The sequence below is a fragment of the Hippoglossus stenolepis genome, chromosome 12 (genome assembly GCF_022539355.2).
Source record: "Hippoglossus stenolepis isolate QCI-W04-F060 chromosome 12, HSTE1.2, whole genome shotgun sequence".
NCBI classification, from domain to species: Eukaryota; Metazoa; Chordata; class Actinopteri; order Pleuronectiformes; family Pleuronectidae; genus Hippoglossus; species Hippoglossus stenolepis.
Window position 1 is genome coordinate 4,571,873 of NC_061494.1, and position 19,843 is coordinate 4,591,715.

The 19,843-nt window shown below is 43.3% G+C and overlaps 2 protein-coding genes across 2 annotated transcripts; both read left to right on the forward strand.

Annotated features, from left to right (window-relative positions):
* Nucleotides 1-944: 944 nt before the first annotated feature.
* On the forward strand, nt 945-10,113 carry si:ch73-105b23.6 (mucin-like protein). Its single transcript, XM_035172228.2, has 12 exons — nt 945-1,212; nt 1,301-1,453; nt 1,950-2,128; nt 2,971-3,163; nt 3,266-3,385; nt 3,468-3,587; nt 4,450-4,470; nt 4,610-4,671; nt 4,801-4,993; nt 5,263-5,388; nt 6,317-6,452; nt 9,321-10,113. Exons 1-12 carry the CDS (start codon nt 1,113-1,115, stop codon nt 9,460-9,462), a joined length of 1,545 nt encoding a protein of 514 aa, XP_035028119.1. The 5' UTR covers nt 945-1,112; the 3' UTR covers nt 9,463-10,113.
* Nucleotides 10,114-15,489: 5,376 nt separating this feature from the next.
* On the forward strand, nt 15,490-19,820 carry calm2a (calmodulin 2a (phosphorylase kinase, delta)). Its single transcript, XM_035172229.2, has 6 exons — nt 15,490-15,641; nt 16,545-16,575; nt 17,903-18,046; nt 18,131-18,237; nt 18,314-18,449; nt 18,539-19,820. Exons 1-6 carry the CDS (start codon nt 15,639-15,641, stop codon nt 18,565-18,567), a joined length of 450 nt encoding a protein of 149 aa, XP_035028120.1. The 5' UTR covers nt 15,490-15,638; the 3' UTR covers nt 18,568-19,820.
* The last annotated feature ends 23 nt before the right edge of the window (nt 19,821-19,843 follow it).

Below are 19,843 nucleotides of genomic sequence, written 5' to 3' on the forward strand. Positions count from 1 at the left end.
TGCTTTCAGACATGCACTGAACTCCGCAGTTCCTCTGTATTTTCACGGGAGGAGGTGCATGTGGGAACGCAAAATGTCAGAGTGAGACGCTTCGTAGTCTCTGTGGACTTCCTCCGCCTGGCTAGTATAATGTCCCTAGAAATCCAGGAGAAGTCGATGTGCGAACACAGCAGCGGATCCCCTGTTGGATTCACCGCGAGTGAGTGGGGGGGTTGATGACGCTTCACACGCACGACATAATAATAAAATTAACTAACAGAAAACAAATATCTCCTGGTGAAAAGGAAATACACATAGAAGACAGTGACAAACGTGTCAAGAGAGCTTGTGGTGATAAGAGCTGACACCAGTATCTGTGTGATCTCTGCAGCAGAGTTAATACGTCACTTCCTGCCTCTGCCTGCTGCACCAGGCAAAGAACCCCCCGCTGTGTTGTGCATGTATGAAAGGCAGACAGGTCATGTCTTAAAATGGCTTCAGGTAGGGAGGAGTAAGAGGGAGGGTGCTCAGTTGACTGCAGTGTGCAACCTTGCCACTAGATGTCACTAAATCTTTCACACTGGTCCCTTAAATATACTGTGTGACACAGAAACTGTCTGGAATATGAAATTAAGTGGAGAGCTTTAGGTTCAAGACCTCATCCATACTGTCTATTCTACCACATATTAACAGCTTCGTCCTTTTCAGGGCCTTGTTATTACAAACCTACCCTGTCTGTGACATCCACACCTACATGTATGTTTGGAGTCACTGTGCTGACAATGCAGTTGTCTTACTTTATACAGATCAACAACTAAGTCACATTTCTGGTTTCACGCAAAATGCCAACTGAAACTTACAGCTCCGAGCTTCACATTACCCTTCAGTCCAGGACTGTGTGATAGGCTGATATTTTAACACTTGTATACAACACTTGTCTCTACCCACATCTGTCCTCATTTTTGGTTCTGTGTGTGTGTGTGTTTGTGTTTCTAGGGGCAGTCCCAGTCCCAGAGAGCCTGTTGTTCTCTCCGCCTCCACTGGTTCCACTGAAGCATGTCTCCACTGAGCACCTGCTGGAAAGCGTCAGTCCTGCTGAGGTGGAGGAGCTGAGGAAAACCTGCAAAGGTAACATGATGTGTGTCCACGACACTCTAGCATCAGGCAGCTCTGACATGGGCCTGCAGACTCTGGACGCCAAGAAGCAATTCCAAAATCTGGCTCGGATCTATGGTAAGCTGTCTGCACGATTATGGAAAGGTTTTCGAGTTTCCATCACTGACCTGTGTTAATTTGATGTGGTGTGTCTGTGGTCTGGTAGGTAACATGCCTCCCATAGTGACAGAACCCACAGTGATCCACAGCAAGGTCAATTCTACTGTCAACATTCGGATTGTTGCTGAGGATCCTAACGCCGACCCCATCACCTACTCATTGCTCTACCCCAGGCCTCCAGGAGTTTCTATTAGCAGTGGTGAGACAAACACACACACGCACACACACACACACACATGCACACAAACTAAAAAGACACTTACTTGATTCTTCTTACCAAGGAGACCCCCCCCCCTTTCGTCCATCACTGTTGCCGATGACGTTACTGTTGACATTTGTCAGTGGGATGATGAGCAGCAGTGCACTCTTTCACCAGATGGGACATTTCAGAGCTGAGTCAGTGGATGGGTCACAGAGAGAGACATGCACAAACAAACCAAAAAGCCAAAATACTATTATTTATAATTTATTATTATCGTATTGTACTGTTGTTATACTATTGGTATTTTCCTACTTTGACAGAAAATGCTCTTGTACATTGTTGTAATGTGTGTTCTTTTAAAAATGTAACCTCAGAAAGACAATGTATGCTGCCTCAGATACCCCATGACCCTCTCATGGCAGTTTATGAATGAGTTCCTGTTTGTTGAGGCTTTACTCTCCTGTTATACAACTCTTTGTGCTTTCCGCTCCAGGTGATGGCTACCTGGCGTGGACTCCCCTCAGCACGCAGCCTGTCCAGCTAACCATCAAGGTCAGCGACGAGCTCTCTAGCTCCCTGTTCACCCCGATTCTGCGGGTTTGCAGCTGCCTCAATGGAGGAACCTGCCAGTACAACAGCATCGCCGAAAACCACCAGCAGGGGAAGTTCCAGGTGAGGTTATGAATGTAGCCGACTCTCGTATCGCATGTGGTTTGCACATTCTTTCATATATTCCTCACCTGACGTTTCACAGCTTATTGAGAATCTGCCAGTTTGTGCTGGTGTTGTCTTTTAACAGTAATAAACAGATCTTGTGATTTTACAAGTTATTTAAGTTAGAAGGATTTATAAATGAACTTATCTGGAATATTCATGATGAAAAAAAAGATTATTAACCAAAAAGGCATCTCCTCATTACGTCTCATAGATTTTGTAATTATTTCAAAAGTATTGTTGGATTATATTCCTTTGATATGGATTAAATCATGTTAAACAGTATAATCTACAACATGTTGGCACTGTTGTGACACTTGGGTGTCTCAGTGTTGAGGCAATGCCTAATGATTTTTAATGCCCTGATATACAGTTTTAGGATTAATCAGATTACCTTGATGAATAATCTAGTTGTGTTCCTGTCCGAAGTCACATTTTGTCTTGACGGAATTCAGGTGGATTCTGTCAATACTGGGGTTCTTTAAGAAACCTCGGGGGCTAACAGTCGTCCTCACCTCTGAGCAACTACATCTGTCCTTGACTTGATGATGTTTCACATTGAATTTAAAGAAATGTGGTTTAGAGGACAAGAGACATGTATAGATGTTTTGACTTTTGCAACACTCACTGAGTATAGGACAAGATGAGACTGTTGAAAAGGTCATCCTTGCTGGTGCATCCAAGTGCAAGTGGGAGGGGTAAAAATTAAGTATGCTCCAGCTTTACGAAGCTCTTGTCTACGTATGCTGAATATTAAACTGTCCGTCGCACTTTCCGTTCCTTCTTACTCCTCCTCGTAGGTGGTGGGCTGCCTGTGTCCAAAGGGGTTCAGTGGGAAGTTCTGTGGGAACGCTTCAGACATATGTCTAGGAAAGCCCTGTTTCCGAGGGGTGAGGTGCCAGTCCATGACAGAGCCCGACCAGTTCACCTGTGGAGAGTGTCCTGAGAATACTGTCTCCAATGGAAAAGAGGGATATAAGTGCTTTGAGCATGGTTTGTGGCACATTACAGATTTTTTTACAGTCACATTATTAGATTTGTTAAAAATAAAATTGACCTCGACAGAGTATGATTTATCTCTTTCTTGCTTCTCAGACATGTGCATCCCTCCGTACCCCTTCCCCTGCCACAAAGATGCCGACTGCCGCAGCACAAAACAAAACTACACCTGCACGTGTAAGCCTGGCTTCACAGGAAACGGACACAACTGCACAGGTACTGAAGACACAATACTTCAGTTTGAACACATTTATTTACAATAATCTAACCTCGCATCTGCCTTTGTCTTTATTTGTAGATATAAACGAGTGTGCAGAGGTTTCAACCTGCCCCAATGCTAAGTTTGAGTGTAAGAACAAGCCAGGCTCTGTTGAATGCCTCTGCAGATACAAGGACAGCAAGGACACTGATGGATGTGGTATGTGTTGATTGTCTATTGACCAGCAGACAATAACAGACAACAAAATACAGCAAATATAGTCCAACAATGTATTTTTTTATGTATTTTCTTGCCAATAAAGGTGCTATAGATAATGTATGAGATACAGCTTCATTGAAAGCAGTGGTTCCCAAACTAGGAACCACTTCCACTGCAAACATGTGCATGTAGGTGAATTTTTAGTGCACCTCTGATCTAGAGTACCCGTGCTAACATGTGCTGTAGGCTACTTTATGTGCCAAAATACTATACATTACACCTACATGCAGCAAGTGTATATGGTATACATTTGATGAATCCTCTTATATTTTCTCTAACTTCATACTCTACTTTTTTTTTTTTTTATAGTTTATTATGATTAATATGATCTTTGGCAGCCCCTCAACATGTTGTACATCATTTCTTTTTCCAATTACAGTGTGTTATATAGAAGGCCCCACATAGAAATGATGTTCCTTTAAATACATGTATTTTTATGCACATTATAAATAACTACAGGGGCACTTGGTAAGCACTAGCCTCTGTCAAGGCTAACACCCTATCTGGCCAAGTAAATAGAAATAAAAATGAATTACTGGAACTGGAAATTTCATGTAAATCAGTTCAGTAGTTTGTGTGTAATCGTGCTAATAAACAGACAAACAAACACTGATGAATATATATCCTCCTTCATTGAGGTAATAATAATCCCTCAGAATTGATCTTTATTGATCATAATAAATGAAGGGTAGAAGCAAATATATAAACAAATAATGATAACTGATATATGACTGCTTTGTGTTCAACAGTGGTGAACATGTGAGTCAGTGTGTATTTGACTGAATCATGTGTTTCTCTGCAGGTGACTCTGCCAACCCTCCAGGTGAGAGCTTCCATGTGCCTCTGTCTATGGCCTCATGGGCTACATCATAGTTCAGCCCCGCATCTGGTGTTGCCAAGGTAAACATGTCCATATACTGTATGTTGATAACAGAGATGTTCCTGCTGTCGTGTTTCTGTAGGGTCAAATTTGTTCAACGTCTCTGTGAACTGGAGGGAGGACAAATCTGACGGGCTGGAACAGGTGTGTGCAAGCATGTGTGTGTGTGTGTGTGTGTGTGTGTGTTTAAATAGTAACTTATATCACCAATGAACAATTGAACCCATTTCTATTTTGCAAATCAATAATCTGTTAATGCTAACCTTGTCTCAGCTGGTGGACATCTTGATGATGGGTTTCCAGAACAAATTCTACAACGCCAGTAAGAAGGATCAAAAACAGAGCTCCACACCAGGTTCAAATGAATATCGTATTAACATGTCCAGTGACACGCCTCACTGGTATATCAGAGACTACCTGGCCAGAGTCAGCAGCCAATATGACATCAATGGTATTGAGGTTGATGGTAAGATACTTTGTGTTTTAATATTTGTATTCTTTGCTTTCTTTCATTCATTTATTTTTGGAAGGATTAGGGTTCAAATTTCCTTTTATAAGCTCAACAAGTCCAACACCAGAGTGCTAACACTCATCAATGCTTTTCATTCCACTTGATAAAATCGGTCACTTCAGTTTATAGCTTTTCTTAGATTTTATTTAAAGCTCTGAGTGATAGATATTTGTTTTGTTATTTTCCTCATGTTTTAAGGTGTTATTTTGTCAAAAAACCTACAGATCTGGATGAGTGCACGGCCAAGGAGGCGGTGTGTGTCCATCCAGCGCTCTGTGCTAACACATACGGAGGCTACAGGTGTGTCTGTAACGGCACTGATATGGATGAAACCCAGTCCTGTGTATTAGGTGAGAACCTGAGCATACGTTATATCTACCCTGCAGGTTTATTAATGACCCTAAAGCTGCTTTCAGACCTGCACTGAACTCTTTATAACCTCCTGAAATTATGCGGAGGGGCTGTATCTAAGAACGCAAATGTCAGAGTGAGCGATTCTGGACCCTCTGCGGAGTTTCTCCTGCCAACTCCCGGGTTAAAACTCTGGAGAATGTCTGAGTGAGCCCATGTGAGAAAACAGCAGGAGATCCACAGGATCCTTTGTGAGCAAGTGGGTGATAACGTTTCTAACAAGGGACAGATGCAAAATGAACACAAGTGTCTCTGGATAAAAAAATAGGTGTCATACACGTCGAAGACACAGTTGAAGAGGTCAACTTGGAAAGACAACAAGATTTGTGGGCTTTTGGTGATAAGGGGCCGACGCCTGTGTTGATGTGTGACAGACAAAAACAAGTGATCTCTGCAACGGAATTAAAATGTGCCTCTGCCTGCTGCGCCAGCCCTCACCTGAACGCTCCAGATGATTTTCTCCTGTTGAGTTCTCCATAGGTAAAAGTCAAACTCTGAAGAAAGTCTGTCCCCCATCGTCCGGACATCTTCTGAACTTCATTTCTGAAACAGCTTAAGGCTCATTTTCAGAATAATAGATGGTCAGAATCAATGTTATGAGTACTAAACCCATGAACCATTTACTAGAAATTACATTTACTACTTGAACTAATATTAACACTTACAGTATATATCCAGTGTCATTGTCATTTTGCAGGTCCTGATGTAATCATTGAAAGATTCAATAAAAATCGTTCAATGGTGTTGTAATTATAAATTATAACAGACACCTTAACATTCATCCTGTCCCTTCTCACTTCTGTGTGACTGATTTGAAGAGACTTTGCCTCAGTTTGCCATGACTTAACACTGCCTGACCTGTTCCAGAGCAAGGCAGGGTGAGTAACAAGGGGCGGGACCTTGTCCTTGGGCTGGTTCTGGGCATCGGCATCCCTCTGCTCCTGCTGCTTCTCCTGGCTCTACTGGCCTGCTTCTGCTGCTGCAGGAAGACGGTGACTGGAGAGTGAGTAACACACGTAACACATTAAATGTGTGTATTAGGTGGGTCAGCAGCTCCTTTGGGCAGGGGGAGGCAGGGTCACCACACAATATACTGCTGCAGTGAATGACCAGACAATGGCACACACACACACACACACACACACACACACACACACACACACACACACACACACACAGGGTTGTGGATCCATGACTTTTATGACATATTATTTGTTGGAGACTTACTTTAACCTTGACCATAGCTACTTCTTGCCCAACCCTAAACTTAACCTTACCCGAACCTTAAAACATGTCATGATTCGCATTTTGGGGAATACCTCAGGGAATACAAGGAGCCATAATGTGGAAACAGCTTTACGTCCCCACAATATAAATCTCTCTCTCTCACACACACACACACACACACACACACTGTTTCAAGGTACAGTAGTCAAGTAGGTCTGCCCAGAGACAATCGTTTTCAGCAGCTCGGAGGCTTTAAATCCTGTCCTCTGTACTGCTGCTGCAGCACTGTCTTCTTCTTAACTTCTCAGTCGGAGGATGAACTGCCCACTCTCTTACTATATTAAACAAAGACACTTCCTACTAACAGCTTTGGTCTGAGTTATGAAACTTTGCTTGGGTAACACCAAGGAACAGTAAATAGAATAGACACTAAACCAAGGTAATCAGAGGTTGTTTGCTTAAATCACCCTGTAGAGTTTCTGAAGGGAGTGAATATGTATTTTAAATTTAATGGTTGCTTCTCTGATCCATACCACATCATTCTGCCAAGTGCACATCCGTTTAGTTGTTTTTGAGTAAATGGACATGGGTGAAAACACAACCTCCTTGGCGGAGGTAACTACAACACACAGTGTTTGGTATTGTGAGACTTTTTCGGTATTGAACTTGACAACACAGATTGAAAAGTCATTGACAATAAACAGACTGAAATGATTCAGCCACAGCCTCAACAATCACATGAAAAATATATCACACAATCATATGATTTCATGATAAAGCTGAATGTTTTGTGTTGGAATGGAAGTTCGCTCTAAAATAGGTTACATCTCATGCAGATGTCTATGTGTGTGTGAATGTGTGCAGCAGTGTATTCATGACTTAGTGCAGCATAATGTGCGTGTGTCCTTGGCCCCAGCGTGTGTGTACAGATGTATGGCATCTGGGCCAGGTGTTAGTGGGCCATAGAGACCCTTAATCCCCCTGATGACTGGCCTGCTTTCTCTGCAAATCTGTAAACTAGACCCTATGGAAATAATAGCTGTGGTCTGTGCCTGCATTGTGGGATTATGTTAAATTGAGGACCAAAACCCAGGGAGGAGATTGTGCTGTTGGATCTGAAGAAGATTATTTATATATAATAAAATAATAATCCCAGATGCATGTGATATGATGGAGATGGAGCAGAAACTGTTTATGCAACGTTTCCAGTGTTCCCGTAAAGCTATGTATCATCGTATGTAGGTGCTGCAACATTTCATTAACAAAATACCACTATATTTATAATATATGTAACATGTCAGGGTGCTTGACTAGATTCTGGACAAAGCGTTTTAAACACAACACGTCACAACATGTAGTGTAATCAAGGAGCAGACAAATCTTTTGACAGAAATGATTTGGCTGGAATTGTGTTTTGAATGATTCATGGAACACAAGGTTGCACAGTGTGTACCTCATTATCAGAGAGGATATACATATCTGCATAAAGAACAACCATATTGGTAAACAATGTGTCTGAGCTGCAAATCACACCACGGGGAGTCCAGAGAAGCATTCAGGATGTGTGTTTCATGTTGTGAATCAGCTTTAGCCCCAGATTTCAGCATCTTTCAACACTCTGAATATCTAGGCTAGAACTTGCATGAATATTCATGAGTCACTGAGTATTCCACAACAACTGCTGCCCATCCAAAGCTGTCCACGAATTGCCTGAGATGATTGTCTGCTGGATGGAGAATTAGTGGCAGCAGTAGTTAGAGCTAAGAATCCACTGAATAAGGTCGAAAATAAACAGAAAGTGATAGAGACTAGTGCAGTGTCCACTCTAAACCTGCCTGTTTTTAATGGGCTGTTCTCTTGTCCTGTGTTAATGCTCCAGAGCTACTTCAGAATTATTCATTTTCATTAGTGAGTCCTCCTCTTTAATATACTACAATACTACAATAATAATAATGATAGTCACTTTTTATTCTTGGTGTGCTGGACGTTGAGTGCAGAGCTTTTTATAAACAGTGCGGAGTGAAGATAGAAAACGTTGTGTTCATCCTACCTGGTTTATCTGCAATGAAAATGTTATAGTTAGTGTTTTTCATAAAATAACACTTAATTTGCTTGATTGGTGTTTTTTCATACTTTGCATGTCTGCTGTTTCAGAGTGTCTGTTAAGCATCAACATAATCTTCAGACCCAAGTTCACAACCTTTCTAAATAAAAGCTCTGTAATTCAGCTCAACATAAAGCATTGCAACAACAAAATTAACATTTAGCTTTTGCTTGGAAGAGAACTTGCAAAAGAGGATGTGATTCTATGACGGAGACAGAGACAGTCTGTGTCAGTCCGATATGGTGAAATAAATATATTTACATTATCATAATGATCTGGAGGGTCAGATATTATTGCCGACCACTGCTGTAGTTTATCTGAGGACATAGAAGAAGACACCTTGAATTCGGTCCACATACTGAAGGCTCACTGGCCCCGCTTTTTATAGACATCATATCCTTAAAATGAATGCTAGATATTAATATGGACATCACTCTGTTGGTTTATGAGTACAACATATTCTAATATATCTTGAGAGGCAGACTGCAGTGATTTCTTGTTTACCTCTGCAATCTGATTGGCTCATGTGTTTTCTTCCAGCCTCCCCCACTTGCTGCCAGACCACATCCAGGAGCAGTCCAACCCCCCACCCTTCAACTACTCTGACCCCGCTCTGCACTACATGACCCACTGCAGCCCCCGGATCATCGACATTTACACACCCAGGCAACGCCTCAGATAGCACATATGCCCCATAAACACACATGCAATATGTTTGCAGATCCCTCACACAGACACTCAAAGACAGTGAACCCTGCACACGGAAATGCACAAGTCTACAAACACAAAGCACTTTTGGAGCTACTGTATATGTTTTATAAAGACAAGATGAATGACATTTATTTATATGGTAACAAACAAGCATTAAACCTGAGTGACTTTTAATGTCAGTCATCTCCGATCCTCTCCCGCTGAGGGATGGACCTGCCAAGTGTGAGCTGGAAGTTTTTTTTATTCTGCCTGGACGACAGTTTACAGTCAGAGTCTGACCCAGCAGAACTTGACAATCTCTTGGCTGGAGACGTTGATGAAAAGTATACCACTGCAGTGGTCTTTAGCTTCCAGCTGATACGAGGCCAACAGCATTCTTGATAGCAACATTAGCATTTACCAGAATGCCTGGCGTGTCACCCTCCTGCCCTCTGTGCACAATTATATTCACTTTCTTGTTTATTACTGCCCTTGTCCAAAATGTACAGTAACGTACATATGTGGTTATGATTGCAAACACAGTCCATAAAAGTACTTTCTGAAAGCATTTATCTCACTTTGGAATCACACAACAACAAACCAACCGCTAATTATTGTTCATGTCTCATTCCCAGTTCATATCACACAGCCGAGTAACTCAGTGTTTCAACTGAAAGCTGTCTCCAGAAAAGCTAGACTGTCAATAGAAATAAAAAATGATGTGTAAATATAATGTAAATCAATAAAAGAGCAACTTGATTAGTGTTGCTGTGGTGATTTCAAGAGCAGAAACAATGATGTCACTTTACTCACGTTGGGAACAGAATGGCCTTGTGGCTAACTGATAAGAAAGAGATAAGAAGAGAAGAAAGCACCGGGTTTAGATTAGTTTTTTCTACATCTTACTTTGACCTGTGACCTGCCACTGAGGAGGGAAATTAATATTGTCATCTTCCTGCAAACTAATACATATCAAGCTGTAACTGTAACTAAGGACTCAGTGTCTTTAAAAGGTGTGCATGCCGAATGAACTTAGTGATGTCATCTCCCCCAAATGTTATTCTTAGCAGCGCAGAAAAACACCTCAAACTCTGAAATGAAGGACAATTCATTCCAATTCTACTACAGCATACAAATCTTGTTTTTTATCAGTACAGTATGGATCAATCCTGCTACTTAATGTCAAATAAACTACACACTGAAGTGGAGGTTTACAATACATTCTGACTAATACTAAATCAAGGATTCATCTTTAATTTGATCACTAGTTAAATAATAACTCACATTGTATTAAATAATAGCATGGTGTAAAACTGCTAAATTATACATTTTGCAAATATGAAAGTACAATTATATATAAGTATTATCAGCAGAGTGCACTTAACGTTTTAGAGCTATTGCATTCACATATAAAGGTTTTAATGTTGTCCTAGTTAGATATAATTGATTTTAACAACTTTATACCTATTACAAGTAAATTTCTTGTATTCAAAACTTACTTTAGAAAGTACAGATGAGTAATCTGTTTAAGTATCAAAACTAAAAGTAATCCCTCTACATCAGTATGTGTATTATAGGGATGTTATTATTGGTGCATTAACATGTAAGTAGAATATTTGTTTTTTAGATAGTTGTGGTGGAGTTAATGTTAACTACTTTATATACTCTCATGTACATTCTTCTATAAACATGCTTGGTGATCATATTTTTTTGCATCTGAAAAATAACTAGAAACTGTTGTAGAAGCATGAAGTAGCATAATATGCACTCATATACAAAAGCGCACGATATATTAATTCATCTTATGCACAGTAGTTGACTAAATGTAATTTTCCACTTTTGTATAAGGCATTCACTTTTTTTTTGTTTGACCTGCAATTCCTCTACTAGCCACCGGGTGTCTCAGCTGAGCCTTACACCCAAGGCAGATCAATCACATTTGTTTATGAGCAGGGTTTAAGCCATAGAGGTTTAAGCAGAAACGCAGCACTGTCACAGCCACACACACACACACACACACACACACACACACACACACACACACACACACACACACACACACACACACACACACACACACACACACACACACAAACAGATGACTAGACACCTGCTCTGCAGCCTTGATCTGGAAGTGGCCACAGCATGCAGTGGAGCCCGCTGCCCCCTGCAGAATGAGATCATCTGAGGGGGACGCGGAGCGAGGCAGCCCTGCAGGTCCCTGCCACTGCAGAGACAGACCTGGCCTCTGCTACAACCAGGGTCAAGGACGGGCCGCTTCTCACAAACACTCTGTCCTGCACCTGCCACTTCTTTTATTGCCGTTACGCACCAAAGTACACAGTCATTCAGACAGCTACCCCTGCATAAACTCTGCAGTGCTGCTTGATTCCTTCAGTTTCAATTTCGACATGATTGACTAAGCAGGTAAACTGAGATTGAGCCCTCAACAGCACAGACAGGATTTGCAGAGGAAACTTCTGTAAAGAATAAAAATCCACAGCGAGTAGACTTGCTGACACCTGTGATACAAAGGCAGGACACAGAGCGAACAGTGGCCACTCACAAACGACCACTGAGGATGAAATCACCTTGGCGAGAGAGCGCTTTGTAGTGTCACAGTTCTGGAAGGTTCCAAGTAGCAGTGTTTCATGTGATGCTGAAGGCTGCGGCGTTTGAACTCCAGCTCCTCGCTGACTGCAGAAGACAACCTGGAGGCACGCCAGAGAGAGGGAGAGAGGGAGAGTGGGAGAGAGACAGAGTCAGAGAGAGAAAGAGAGACAGAGAGAGGGGACAGGCGGGGGGTAAAAAAAATGAGGGAGTGAAGATCAACAGCAGGGATTCTATTTGACAGCCAGTAAGTGGTTTTGTCTCTCGGATCCCCTCAAATAAAACAAGTGACATGTGCAAGTTTAGAGGCGGCTGATGATCTAGAGCCAGGCCCCAACAAAACCAGAAACATGTTCAGGGGGATGGGAAAATAACTGCATGCTTAACACTATATCCATTTCATCACTACATGATTGAAATAGGCTGCGAATAGCAGGCCAAAGCAAATCCTCTTATCTGATTTGAGGCCATTAATCATTTCTGCTTCATGATGTAATTTTGGAAAACAAGTCATTTCTCAGTAACAGGTAGGATTGGCTCGTGTGCGGCGGCCAGACTGATGTTGGACCTTACGCGGCTTATGCCCTTAGTGCACGGCAGTAAAACCGTTCACGCTATCTGGACGTGGTTTGTTGTATAGGCCGTTAACGTTTTCCATTGACTGCGGCAGACCTTTGGCCAGAAGCACTGGTAATCAGATGAAGCCGAAATTGCCTTTGAGTCATAAAAAATACATACGTACACAAACACACCTCGTCCTTGTGGGTTTTACCATCAGTGTGTGCATAGAGAAGCACTGTACAGAGGCATAATATAGGTTAATCTAACGCACACACACATGTGTATCTTCAATTAGCATTAACACATACAGGCCTGAATGTGCACAGGCTCACACAATGTAAACGCCTTTTCACTGATGCAGCTACGTCCATGACAAACAAACGGCCATTCTTCTCCTATGAAAGGTGATCCACCCCGTTGGCATGAGACCAGCAGGTGCATTACACAAAGCCTCATTCATTAATAATGGCGTGCGCGTCTTTCAGTTACACAGGTAAACATCTTCTCATATTTGTCACCAGCGCTTTATCCCTCAAAGTCCACTCAGGTCACTCAGGTACACCAATCAGCCTTCTCTGCTCTGGATGCGTTTTGCTTGAGAGCTGATTAACTTCAAGGCCTGACTGCAACACCCTGCACACGTCTACCACACAGCGTCTCTCACATGCTGCGTGCCAACCCACCCCCCCATCTCCACAAACCGAACTGACCCACATGATAAGTTTTTTTTTTGTCCTGCGGAGGGAACAATGCTATCAGTGGGAGTGATGTTGTACAGGCCACTGGGAGGTGATATAAATGAAAATGGAGGGTCTGACTTCGGCCTCGCCTCTGTGCAGCTCCAATGAACTTTGGCCCGTGTGATCTGGAAATGAAAGTTGCGGTTCGATAAAATTGTTCTTGGCTGAGCTTGCGTCCGATAAGGACTTACAAGTATTCCACGAGGCGCTTACATATTCACAGAGCTGAAAACCGGAGGGGAAACATAATGGCAACGGCAGTGGTTTGAGCACAACGTTTACATGCTCGCAAATGTATATAAGGCAACACTGTGAGAAATACTGCATTGTCCTCCACGTCGAGGGTGAACGCCTAGTTTCCATCCTGGAGATTGGCTTCAGCTTTTATGGACCATTAAGTCATGTCTCCTGAATTCCAATATGCCCTGTCCATATTAACCTTCAACCTACAGTCACCTCTGACCCAGAGCGGCTCCTCTGGGACCTGGGGATCATTGAGGGGCATGTCATGAACCAAGCAAACAGCTGATTGTGCATATTGGATGAAGTGCAGCTAAAGAAATTGGGCAGGAGGACAAAGTAGAGAGCTCTTCTGATATTGAAATATTTATGACCCACTAACAATAAAGCATTGTCTCTGACCGATAATTTACTGTAGGTGTTGCACAAGACTGTAGGAGAAATGCAGTAAAGTCTTCATGGCAGCTGCGTATTAGCATCTAAGGTCACATTTTAAGTATTTTAAAAGAGGCAAAACGTGAATTCATACACCTCCACACATGCTCCAGCTTATCTGATTCTTGTGACAGATTTAGGCCTTTGTGCCGCCACCTTTGCCATTACATAATCTGCACGGTGACAAAAACCCTGTAGCAGAAAAACAGATTCAAATGAAAGGAAACCAATGTGCTCCAGATTAGGCAGGTCAGTGGGGGGGGGGGGCCCAGGTGATTCTGAGGCTGCTCAGCAGAACACATGACGCAGGCGCCATCACCTCACGGTGCAGATGTGAGGTGGGGGAACCACTTTGGATCCTCGTTCTTACAATCAGCGTTGGGGGCTTTTTGCACAGTCCCTGCCTCTGTGCTTGTAGTGTGACATCTACCAACAAGAGAGGCAGCAGAATCAGGAGGAAAAAGAGGAGAGAGAGAGAGAGAGAGAGAGAGAGAGAGAGAGAGAAGAGAGAGGAGAGAGGGGGGCTGTTTGGGGACGTGGAGATTCTAGCACATTCTCTGAGAGGATGCTCCTGGCACGTCTCCGTCTGTCCGTGCACCCTCCTCCACGGCATCTCCCATGGGGACTGGGGGGGGAGAGGGCCGGAGGCAGGTGGTCAGTGGGAGACAGGAGGGCAGTCAGGCATAAGCAATCAGGTCATCAGATCCCCCCCCAGTCCATACACACACACACACACTGTCAGCTGCCGGCTTGTCACATATCACTCTTCTAAACGTGCACACACACATGCACACCAAGAATGACCAACTCTTGAACACTAACTCACACAAATTCACTTCTGTGTAGAATGTCAAGTGATGGAGACGTGCACTGGGGGACTGGCAGAAGGAGAAACTTCAGACACAGTGACTCTGGGTGTGTGGTAACCTTGTAACACACATTTTAAAATGATCAAACACAAGTAATCTAATAAGGAACGAGCACACCGGTCATGTGAACGGGGTCGGCAACGTTTCACAACCGCAGCTAATTGCTTCTAAAAGCCACCTCTGTGCGCATGACGTGCACACGCACCGTGCAACAGGCCCGTCCGCGGCGCCCGTGGCTCTGGTGTCTGCGGACAAGACGCAGCGGCAGCGCAGACCATGGGAGTGACGCATTGCAGGTACAAACGCACCAATCACAGAGCGCGGTTTCTCCCAGCGACGTCTTGCGCCCCACCGCGGAGTAGCAGAAGGTATTCGTGCGCCGCCATGTAGACCGCCGGCGACGGGTGACGCCGTCGGTGATATTGACATGAGAACACGCGCGACAGTCAGACACGCGTGTTTCGGCCGCGTGTCTGTTTTTCCGCGCGAGCGACGATGATTGCAAATGTGTTTTTATCAGGGATTAGGAAACCGAGGAAGAGGGAAGTCGGCGGAGGGATATGGGAAAGAGGCGGAGTTTAGGGCAGCGCTTAAAGGCGGGTGCTGCCGCCTCTTCCTCAGTGTGTCCATAGACTCTGTTCACTGCGCGGATTCTGTTCTGGACCCGGTTGTTACGGATTTTGTCGTGAATCAGCCGCTGCACCCACATCGAAATGGTAAGAGACGCCACATTTGTGCTTTCTCTGCTGTCTAGAAATGGCGGACAGACCTTTTAGCCGCGGTCCTTCCTGTGAGGCTGCATATCTCATGTCGGTGAAAGAGGAAGGTACAGCTGACTAAGCTTAAGCCGACGCTCGTAAATGTAACCACCGCAGTGCCCGACGAGCAAGTGACAGCTCGGTGGTTGCTGGGCTGTCAGGCAAAGCTAACGTTAGCTTCAGCTGGGCTGTTCTGAATGAATGCAGTAACAACGGTGTGTATAACATTAGCATAACCTGAGACAGGGCACGTCCATTAATAACACTGCCTTTTGTGCAAGCCCAACATATTTCTAGCTAATGCTAAATCCCGACAGTGACTGTTGGTAAATGCGTCTCTCCTTCCTGGCTGACAGGGGCTGGTGTGAGAAATGATGGTGACTGTTTTACAAGTCAGTCATTCTGCTGAGTGTGTGTCTGTGGGTCGGTTACTGTAAGCCTGCTGCCAAACGGTAGCTAGCTAACTTTAGCTCTCACTAGCTAACGGTTACCGCCAAATTGTCAGTCATTCGGTGTCTGTGGCGAAGTTGGCGTCATCAGACATTCAAACGTAGAGGGATGTCTGAACACCACACGGACTCGTACGTTTTCTCCATATTCTTTCCCTCACCTTCAGTAATAGGATTGGTAGATACCCGTACGATAATACCATGCTTTTATACTTACAATATTCCAATATCATAACGCACATTGTATCACACTTTGCCAGCTGTACTAAAATCTCCTTACAATGTTTTAGATATGTTTGTGGTGATTTACTTAAAATGACGATCAAAGTAGCGTCTAGGTGCAAATGCTAATTGGGGATTATATTTTTTTGCTCTGACATACTAATAATTCCTCCCATCTTCTTTTTTCCAGGCTGATCAGCTTACAGAAGAGCAGATTGCTGGTAAGACATCGCTGCATTGATCTCCTACTTTCCTCATATCCTGCGCAGTGGCCTTCATTATGGATCATTGCATCCCTTGCAGTGGATTTATACTTTTGCCTTTTAAGGCATTCCACAGGGTAGCCTACTGGTCATAAAACAGGAATGAATGAAACGGCTGTTGCTTGCTGGCTCTGGAACGCAGGACTCCCTCATGGAAAACTTTGCATTTTCATGGTTGCCATGTAATAAATGATGTAATCTGGAAGCACTATGTGTTCTGGCGGGGTATTTGCAGTCACCTTTTTATGTGACGTGTCCTTTGCCTGGGTGTGTACTCATCAGATAGGAATGTTTCAAGAACAATTGCAGCAACAACCTGGGCTTGGTCTGCTGGTATCCTAAAACGAGTGTCTGCATATGCTTACAGAATGTGCTCAGACTGCAATGAATGCTGTTCATGTCTAAACTGGGGAACAGTTGTAGCGGTTTCCCCGATCATAACGTCCTCCTGTTGACTAGATATAGCATAGGTCTGAGGTTTTACAATACACTCATCATACTCTTACTGTATTTCATAGTATCAGCTTGCAGTGAGTAAGCCTGTGCCTTATGCTGATGTGCAGGTTTTTAAATTGCCAGTTTGTACAAACAGCATAGCATGAATATGCACCTCAACAAAGTCCAAATGTCCTATTGACTTTAGTAAATTACAGCGTAATAAGCACCTTCTGTGATGTGAGGTTGTAATTGTCTCAGCGACCAGAGGGATGTGGCACCCCCAGAACTTCCTGCGGTTGCTGCAGACCACAGGCCTTTTCTCATAACAAAGGGTGTTGCCCTGTGCGTTTGACCCTGCAAATGGCAGGGCAGGTTGTAGTTTTTATGATGCTCACAAGCTGCTGCATGCCAGTACACATTGCCCACTGGCCTCATCACACTTGATGTGTGTTATCATTCCTCATCCCTCACGGCTCAACTGAACTACACAGGCTGTCATTCAGTGCTGATGGTGCCCAACTTTGCCCTGCTGCTTGGTCTCGTGGTCGCTGTCCTTGTTTAGCCAGAAACGACTGCAGTTGGAACACTAAACAGACGGGCTTGTTGTTATGCTGTAGCTAGTTTACAGGTTAAACATGGGTCAGTGTGATTTGCAGACTTGAGGAAGATGTTGTTATACAGGCTGGGCTGACAGTATTTACATGGTTTAATGATTAGGTTCAACCTTCTGTGCTTTTTGTTTACAACCACTGTCATTGTGTCTTGCCACTTTTCATGTACATATCTAACTATAGGTATGACACCTTTCTTTAAAAAGCTCATATCCTTTTTTGTTTTCTTCAATTAGAGTTCAAAGAGGCATTTTCGCTCTTTGACAAGGATGGCGATGGCACCATCACCACCAAAGAGCTGGGCACAGTCATGCGCTCTCTTGGCCAGAACCCCACAGAGGCAGAGCTGCAGGATATGATCAATGAAGTGGATGCTGATGGTGAGAACTCAAATTTGGCTTCAGAACCTGGTAACCACATGCATGCCGGATGGAATTGCCCATAAAAGTCTGTTTCATCTTCAGGAAATGGGACGATAGACTTCCCCGAGTTCCTGACCATGATGGCAAGGAAGATGAAGGACACAGACAGCGAGGAGGAGATCAGAGAAGCATTCCGTGTCTTTGACAAAGTAAATACCGTCTTCACTCACGCACATGTGTATCTGCAGAATTTTTATTTGCTTACTGAATGATCTTTATATTCAGGATGGCAACGGATACATCAGTGCTGCTGAGCTGCGCCATGTGATGACAAACCTTGGAGAGAAGCTGACTGATGAGGAAGTGGACGAGATGATCAGAGAAGCAGACATTGACGGGGATGGCCAGGTCAACTATGAAGGTTTGTATATGTTGTATTATGTATTGTAATCCGCTTGGATCGCTCATTGGATACTGATGTGTATTTTCATCTCCCCCTCTTTCCCACAGAGTTCGTACAAATGATGACAGCGAAGTGAAGGCCTTGTACAGATTTCGTATATAAATAATTTGCCTTTTTTCTTTGTGTAATTTATCTGTAAAATCTTAATAGCCCCCCTTGGTCCCTGCTCCTTCTGCTGTCCAAAGGAACTGCATGTAAACTGCATAGGCTCTTGTCCCCATGTCCCTTTCTTTTGCTGTCATGGTGTTTTGGAGTGACGGAACGGTCGTACAACCAGATGCTCGTGGAGGCCCCTGGGAGCCGGAGAACTTCGAATCTTCCTGTCTTGTGTGCTCGGGGCCCCTCCACGCATGGCGACATTGGAAACCTGTCAGCTGGTTGTCACTTGGCAACACTGTTGGCATGGAAACAATGTAGAGGAGTTTAAACTCTGCATGGACTACGGACAAAGTATATATGGAAATCTTTCAGCATTGCACTATTGCAAAAAAAATGACACGGGTGTATCTCCTAGGTACTCGTACAAACTCTTTTTGTATCTGCTGTTCTATATACCAGAAAACGACTAATCTTATGCTTTTTAATGTTTTACTCACTACTTTTATTTTTCTTTTGTTTTCTTTTTTTAATGACCTCTGGTCATGCCTCAAATAATTCATTCCAAGTTGTATATTTTTGTTTTCCAATAAAATTTACAATCTACCCAGATATGAAAATTGTCTTGTTTTCTCAGTTATGGATCCTTGAGTTTGTATACCCTGTAATAATTCCCATTTTTGTATTGAGGACAGGATGCTCCTTTTTTTATTTTTTTTTATTTTTTCAATAGGACTTTTTTTTTTTCTCCTGTTGCATAGAATAAACACAATGTTTAACGTTTCTAGATTTACAGTGTCCCCTGTTAATTTCCCAAAAGCACTGAGGAGCATCAGCCAATGCCTCTTAATGTTCAGATAAGCTCAGATGAAATTGTATTGTCATTAAAATAAAAGCACTGAGTGGGATCAAAGGCTTCTATTGTGAAGTGCACACAATGGTACTTAACATTAGATTAGCCTTGTACTGTCCAGCTCCCCGACTGACTATAAAGGCCATGTGTTGTCTGCTGCTGTTGGCACGGCACCATGTAGAAGCTGACTGCCTCATGTCTTACTTGGCATTTTCCCCAATCACGAGGTGCAGGTGATTGTACATCAGAAACCATGGTGTAAATAGAGGTGTACCTGTTTTTTTATTTTATTTCTGATTATTGAGTTTGTTACAGTAGCTTGCAGAGATACTAAGTTTGTTATTTTGACGAATGACAAAATAAAGCTCTTGTGGACCTCTGCTCTGTGTACTTTGTGAATTCT